Source organism: Ceratina calcarata, unplaced genomic scaffold (genome assembly GCF_001652005.2).
Source record: "Ceratina calcarata isolate Rehan_Ccalc_2016 unplaced genomic scaffold, ASM165200v1 scaffold145, whole genome shotgun sequence".
Classification (NCBI taxonomy): domain Eukaryota; kingdom Metazoa; phylum Arthropoda; class Insecta; order Hymenoptera; family Apidae; genus Ceratina; species Ceratina calcarata.
In genome coordinates this window covers 38,392-46,330 of record NW_017135664.1, presented here as the reverse complement: position 1 = coordinate 46,330, position 7,939 = coordinate 38,392, and the positions used below count along the sequence as shown (strand labels likewise).

Below are 7,939 nucleotides of genomic sequence, written 5' to 3'. Positions count from 1 at the left end.
GTTTATTATTAGCAATGTTCTTCCGACGTCTGATTTCTTTTTAAAAAATGCGTTTTTAAAATGCATAAACTTTTGGGATTGACTGTATAGCCAATACATCGTTAAGAAACCGTTCGCTTTTCTCACCTTGCATTGAGTCCAAACGAACTGCGCAAATGAATAAGAATATACACTGGATATTCATAGTAGCTTCTTAACATTTAAGAAACATGTCAGTTCAGAGTGTTAAATATGTAATTTTACTTCCTTACACGTCAAATATGGATTCTTTAATATTTAGTCGTCCTTAGAATTTTAGGACGAATCAATAGCAGTTCTATAATGCAGTCATGACTCTTTTCGCGCGATTAAGCTTATGCACACAGAATTTCAGGTACTCACGTCACTGGAGAGGCCGTTGTTCCACGGGTAGGGTGGCTGAGGGGGTGACTGCTGCTGATGGTGGACACCACCGACTCCGGTGGCCGAGTGCGGGTTGTGTATGTGTTCCGCCATCACGCTGACCCAATGGGCCAGACCGCCGCCACCGGCAGCGGTCGGGCCCGTGCTTCCGGTTCCGGTGCCTGCCGTACCTCCGCCCCCGCCACCGCCGCCTGCCCCGCCGCCACCACCGCCTCCGCCGCCATCGTCGCCGGCCTCGGACCACGCGAACGAGGCTTTCTGCAAAACGGAAACACATCTGGTTAATTGGGGGATCGATTCACGCGGATCAAGCGTTTTTGGGGCGAGACTTTTTGGTCGTTCTACTTGTTGCGTGACTGAGTCTTGTCAGAACCAGCGGAAATTACGGAACGTAGGTAGATTAAGCAGCGTTTTACGCCGGAACCGAGAAATAAAATGGTGGTAAGTAATTTTCGAGAATTGAACCCAGCCAGCCGATCAATCCCTGCATTAATCACAGTATTATAGTGCTCGCTCGTTTGTCCGAGCTGCCGATTCGCCGGGTATTCATGATCCAGCATCGCGGAATGAACTGACCCACTAATAAATTGATTGATAAGTCAGCGAGACGCATGAACGAATTAAATCGAGATCCCATCAGCAAGTGTCAGTAGATAACTTCAACGTTTCTCATTCCATTATTATTCCAAGTTTAGAACCAGCTTAAGAGCTCTTACCCCTGTGTCGCTGTCTTAAATTAAATAAATCTCGAAGGACCGATTTAAAATAAATTGACAAAAACACGAGCGAGGGGATGGAAGCGTGCGAAGCGGATAATTGACAGGAGAGAGGAATCGAGAAATCCATTTATTCCCGCGGAACTCGAGCGAATCCAAGGAACGGACGTGACGTTCGGAATAAATCGTCCCGGCGAATTCGACTGTGCATAATTGCGCGACAATCGTGAACGTCCAATTGTATGCGAGAAGAAAATTCAGGGACACCGGGCGACGCTAAGAAATGTCAAACGATGACGAATCGATATCTCGACGCAACGGTGGCCCCGTTTCTGTTGCAGATAGAAATAACCAAAAATAGTATCTGTTCCACGGAAGAGCAAACTCAATAGTATTAAAAGCATAGTAAACCGAGTATTATTTTCGTAGAAGAAATCTCATTTGTTCGATGAGAATTGAAGTTCTTTGTACGTAGATAATATGATTAAAACGTAATCAGGATTATTTGTAAAGACATGTTATATAATGATTTAATTCTTAGCTTTGGACGCTCCCTGGCTCTGTGTAACGATTCGACATAAAGGTTTCTTTTACCGAAGTTTGCCATTGGAACGAAGTGAACGAACCGTTAATTAAAGGGGTGGCAGATTTAGTTGTTAATTGATCGCGCAGCAAGCATCGTGAGAAAGCTCGTTAGAAATCATAGGGCGGATTGCTGGTTCCTCAAAGGACCATCCCCCAGGCACCCCGAAGGGCTGTTATTTCTTCGACCGGGGGGATGATGCGTTTCATTATTGCGCCACATTTAATTACACGTTCCGTGTGTCGACGTTTCTCTTCTTTTCCTATGCCCGCATCTGACAAAAGCTCGGCCGCCCGATTTCATTCAAAGGGAATCGATTCAGAGGTGGACTTAAATCCTTGCAAAGCGATATTGGCGGAGGAACAGTGAATAAAATTTTACCACTTGTTCACTATCGTGGGTTTCGAAAGTAATATATTCAGATCTTAAATAAATTACTTTTAGAGCTTCATTTCTGAGAAGTGAGGGGAACGTGATTTCTAGTTTGCTTGAACATTCGGAACCTCGTGTGAAAGCTATGTAATTTTTGATGGGACGGGAAACGAAACGTGGAACATGCAATCGTAGATGTAATTCGGATAGCGTTCTAAAAGACACGACGCTTTGGCGTCGTTCGAGGGAAAAAACTGGGGAAAAGTGCGTAAGCGAATTTGGGTCAAGAGTTTGTCGTGGAGTCAACCGAACCGAGCCAAAACCGCGAACGTGCCAAGAAAAGTTGCCTGGCGGCGATAACTCGGCCAGGCGCAAAAGGAAGCAACAGGAAGTCGACAAAGAGGGTTGCGGCCGCTGCGAGAAATTAATGAATCGACGCGCGGAAAATTTTTATTCTCTTCCAAGAAAATCCCGAGCGTAACGACTTAACCCTTTCTTTATATTTGACGATAAACGTCGTTGTGTACACGTTCAGCTTATCCTTCTACATGTGGGGTGTAACAAACTCCAAAACATATTAATTTTTAAAGCAAATAATACTTAAGGATGTATTGGCTATACAGTAAATCCCAAAAGTTTATGTATTTTAGAAAACCGAATTTTTTTTCCTCAGAATTTTAAAAAATGCTTCAAATACAAGTTGTTTGTCTTCTAACTTCGATACTTAACAAGTTACGTATGATTATTTGGCATTTTATTGATGTTGACAAAATCCGACCATCCCAGCATCGAAACGGCGAACTTTTCGCAAAAAATTTCATTTTCCCTTAATTACTCCTAAACGGTTGAATCTATGGGAAAATTGTATACGACCTTTCTTGTAGAGGACGATGAGATCTACAATTTCCGTATAAAAGTTTGTCGCTAGCATTAATAGTTTACGAGTTATTGACGAAAAACGAAAAAACCGTTTTTTGCAAATTACTCGTTAACTATTGAGGCTAACGAAAAATTTTCACATGGAAATTGTAGATCTCGTCGTCCTCTACAAGAAAGGTCCTATGCCATTTTCCCGTATCTCCAACGGTTTAGAAGTTATTGGCAAAAAACGAAAATTTGGAAGAAATTGAAGGGGTACCCCTTAGAAAAATCTCGGAAAAATGAAAAAATTTTTTTTTCTCAAAATAGCGAAGAATGCTTTAAATATAAGTTGTTTGTCTTCTAATTTCGATATTTAGCGAGTTAACTATGATTAATCGGCATTTCATAGGTCTTGAGAATATTAGCTTTGTTTAAGTACATAGCCTATACATCCTTAAATGATACTATGAAAGATTCTTTGAGGAGATCGAGAAAATGCAAAGGATGAGGTGCAGAATTCCGATGCCGAATCAACGGCAAAACAAAAGCAATTCTCAGGTAAACAGGATTTTGTTCGCGGCAACGAAATCTCTTCTTTACTTGCATTCGCAAACCTTCTTGTTTTTCTCGTCCATTACACGGAATCGCGTCCCACCTTAAGCACCCGCTAACTTTTTAACCGGCGACTTATGTACAACTTTTAACTCCGGAACTGCTTCCTCGACGCGCCAAGTGTCTTGTAAACTACCCTTTTGCCTGATTCATTCGTTCCGAAAGAATTGTTTTGAATTTTGTGACACTCGAAAATCTCTCTGCCACGGTGATAAGTCGATTCATCCGAAAGTATTCCCTTTCGAACCTGGCAGAATTTGTGAACTTGTTTTCGTGCATCCTCGAGGAACGACTTGAATCGCGTGGGAAAGTGTAGGTCGTGAAATTTTTTGGGGTTTATTGATCTCGGTGCTGTGGCTTTAGGAGCTAACAGGGTGTGCTTACTGCTATCGACAGTTGGAGTTCGTAATTAAAAGAGCATTGAAGAATAGATAGATATCAATCATGATCTGTCACGACGACTCAGAGGAAATCAGAAAAAAGTGCGAAGTAAAGAAAATGGCTCTAACTAGGCATCAGTTTGATTTTTTAAAATTTGATGTTGAGCCACTGAACACGTAACGAATCTGACCTCGTCGTGGTCCTCCCTGTGCAGAGCGAGGTTCCTCGGGAAAGCAGGCACGCTGCTGACGGTCAATCCCTTGAGATCTTTCAGCTCCTTAAGGGCGCCGAGCGCGTTCAGGTTATCCTTTAGATTGGCCAGATTAAAATTAATCCCCTGCTCCTTGAAGTTCAGATGCCTGTTGAGCACTGTCTTGCCGAGTGCGCTTGCCAGCAGGCTGTTGTACAGTTCGTTTCGCAGAATGAACTTCTGTTCGGCGAGTCCTTCGCTCTTTGCGGAAATATCGTTCGAGGAGTCCGAGTCGACCTCGACCGACGAATTCGACACGACACTCATCGTGGACATTTTATTATTTCCTCTTTCTCTCACTCTCCTATTGTCCCCTCGTTCGTCGAGTTCATAAAAAATACGGATCTTTGCGTTCGAAAATCGTGCTTGGACTTTTCGTTCAGAACACGTATGTACACGTTTATATAGAGAGAGACTAGTTATACGCGGGCTTATTAAAATACCTGTACATGTGCTCCTTGCGTGTATAGGAATATATAATTAAATACGCTTTCCAAGTGTGTATATATAATATAGATGTATATATATATATATATATAGATTTGCTCTTCTTCGCTTAGGGCTACTATCTATGTACTTTAGTCAAGAAGTCGTTTACGCGTGAGAAGTCGTTTCGAGGTCTTGAAAATACCGTCGACACACTGCCGCGTTACGGTTTCAAGGATTGCTTCGAAGGAGAGTGGCCACGTGGCGACTCGGAACGTCCTGGACGTTCTCAGACGAGTTAGAAACGAGAGCCGCGCGTTGCTGATCGAGATCCGATCGTGGACAGGGAGGAAGCAACCTCACCAAGGATGAGCACTCTGTCCGTCGCAGCACAGCCACCCAGATGTCCTCTTAAATTCGAATATACGCGTGTTTTATTGCCTGGCGAAGGAACTGGACGCTGGGAGACACAGTGTGCGTTAATTATCCTGACGATCATCGAGGTCTCTTAACGTCGCGGGAGGAAGAAGCTCGATCCCAGGCGGCTCTACACTCTTTGGCTAACTTCGTTTTTACTTCTACCTTAGCGTTTACGTCTTATCAATATTATCAGTGGTCGCTCGTGGCGAGCAGGCCGGCGTGACGAGGCATCCGCATGAAAAAACATTGCATCGTGGCGTTTTAGGAACTTTTGCGCGCGCAGCTCATTACGCATGGCCGCGGTCTTTCTAATTGGCTGGCTAATCAGCGCGGGAGGGTGTCCCGGGTGCCGCGTACACGAGGTTTCCGGCGTGCGACACACGCTCCTCGGGAAACAACACCTATACCGAACACCCCTCGGTGGCCGGGAATTCCTCTTTATCTCCCCTTTTTCTCTTCTTACGTCCTACTTTGTTAAGCGAGTATCGCGTAAAACACATGAAAAATAGGAACTTTGGTTGAACGTTGCTGCCTCTCTCCGGTTGGCCATTTGTCTTATCTTCGCGCGGTCTCTCTCTCGCGTTCTGTCGTACGCACCCTCCTCTTTGTCGTGCGACACACCGTCATCGGACACCCCGGTTGCCGTTAACGCGACGACTTCACCGAGGACTCGTCCCTTGGAGATCCTCCTCCGCCTGGACGGACTCGTCCGTCGCCAGGTAGGAGACGAGGAAGCGCGATGAGTAGAAGAAGAAGCGGAGAGAGAAGAGGGAAAGGAGACGGGTCGAGGAACATCCTCGTGTTTTGCTCGCAACGAGGAACATCTTCAGGCATCCATCGGGACCGTTCCTTCTTCGCCGGACGTGTCCTCTTCTTCCGTCGTTTGCTGGGTCCTCCGGGAGGCCCGACGGTCTCCCTTCTTCATGTCCAGGGACGGTGCGCGCGATTGGTCGATCGCGGGCCCAACGACCGGCGAGGACGGCCGTCTGAACGCGACGGGACCCGATCCGACGGGCCTTACGACCGCTCGTGCCTTCTCGTGCACGCTCGAACCGTCTCGTGGCGCGTGACCGCGGGATAGTGGGGGTAGATGGTCGGTTAGTCGCGATCCGAGCGTCGTCGAGTCAATTAACTCGGTGTCGCCGCACGCCCCGCGAGGGGTTGATCACCGATATTTTTTTGCACGCCGGTGAGGGCCGAGCGACGCGAGACACCGGACAACGAGAATTCGTTCTCTTCACGTACGGAAATCGCTCGCGCGTCGCGTCTCGCGAGAAGGGGGTTGTGCTTCTCGAATCCCAGTTTCTTATGTGAGCGCGACCGCGCGACTGGTTGATGCAGTCCGCGGCGGAGCATAAGGAAGCGGAAGCTCGCCGTTCCTTCTCTCTCCGTCGCTTCTTCTTCGTTGCACCGTTTTCTGCCGCTGTTTCCCGTCCTTCTTCATCGTTACGCACCCTCTTCGTCGCACCGCCGGCCAAGGAAAGGCGCGCACGCTTCGCCGCGGCCGCCCGGCGTCGTCGTCGACGTCGTCGTCGTCGTCGTCGTCGTGGTGCCCTCCGTCTTTCGCTTTCCGCGCCTCTCGCTTCAACCACCCTGTCTCCTTTCGGCCCGTCTCTCTCGCGCCATCGTATCTGTCCCGTCCCTCCCGCCGCAACACGTCGCAGGAAGGGGGTGGTTGGACGGAGGTAAGGAGAAGCTCGAAACGAAGAAAGAACGCGCCGGAGCGGGACGCAGGATCGTTGGATAGACGGAAAGATCGAGAAAAGGGTGGGAGAGTCCGAGAAACTCCAAGGTGGAGGTGGAGGAGAAACGAAGAAAAAGGAGCGAGTCGAGCGAGAGACGGAGATAGCGAGAGGAACGGGGAGAGCACGTATCCCGCGAAGAAACAGATAAATATAGATATTTTTCCTTTGGCCAGCCACCTGAAGAGAGGAGAGGAGCGGAGAAGTGAGAGACGGGGTGGTCGACGAGGTGGGAGCGTGCTGGGTAGGTGGTAGAGAACTGGGCTGTAGAGGGTGTACGGAGAATCGAGGGGAGGGTGTTGCACGCTTCCCGCCCCCCGAGCCGAATTGGAAAAATGGAAATAATAAGAGTCGCTTCGTAGGGGGTTGCATGGCGGGTTGCACGAACAGCCAAAGGGGTCGTCGGGGGTGCAGAACGGGGGGTCGACCGGGTAGGTGGGATGGGGACCGAGTAGGGGTCGTGCGCAGTGCAGCGTGCGCCGTGACTGGGCGAGCCGAACACACATCGCGTTTTCCCCTTTTCGTGTGCGATGGTTTCGCTCACGTGTGTTTCTCCCCGGCAAGAAAAGTGGGGCTGGGGGTGGAGGAGATCGAGAAAGGGGGGAATACCTTGACGGGCACGTCGAAACCAATATGGCCACCAGTTCGAAAGACTTTGCTACATTCCGTAAATAAATTAACCCTCGCGACTTAACCCAGGTCCACGCCGCACCGCGCCACACCACACCGCGCGCCGCTCCGCCCGGCTCTTTTCTTTTGTTTCGCTCTAATAAAGTATCTGTGTCACGACGGCATCCGACTTGCCGCCGCGCTATCCTCCCATCCCTTTGATCAGTCGCTCCTTTAAACCTTTCTCGATTCGATTACGCTTTACGAATCGGTAGCTCGGCGAAATTTCAAAAGCGACGTTCCCCTTTTAGCACCCGAGCTCCTCGTACATTCTCGATCTACCCATTATACCTCGACTGTCTTTTTAAATTCGGTTCTCGCAAACGTATCTATAAAACATTATGACTACCTTGGTAAATAAAATCGCGGTGCACGGTTTATGTCGGTAGGAGGAACAACAGACGTTCCAGTTTTAGCGACGGTGATCGAACCAGCGCGTCGCTTTCTTCACGGGTTGAAGATGATTGTTTGTTTGTTTGCCCGGAGGCGGATGCTTTATTGGTGG

At 48.2% G+C, this 7,939-nt stretch overlaps 1 protein-coding gene across 1 annotated transcript in view; it reads right to left on the bottom strand.

Annotated features, from left to right (window-relative positions):
* Nucleotides 1–5,972, bottom strand: part of LOC108631096 (zinc finger protein rotund) — a 90,520-nt gene extending 84,548 nt beyond the window's left edge. Inside the window, exons 1-2 of the mRNA XM_026818812.1 lie at nt 4,118–5,972; nt 382–660 (exon numbers count right to left, since the gene is read on the bottom strand). Of these exons, the coding sequence (XP_026674613.1) occupies nt 382–660; nt 4,118–4,453 (615 nt within the window). The 5' untranslated portion in view covers nt 4,454–5,972. The remainder of the gene's footprint in view (nt 1–381; nt 661–4,117) is intronic.
* Between the last annotated feature and the right edge of the window lie 1,967 nt (nt 5,973–7,939).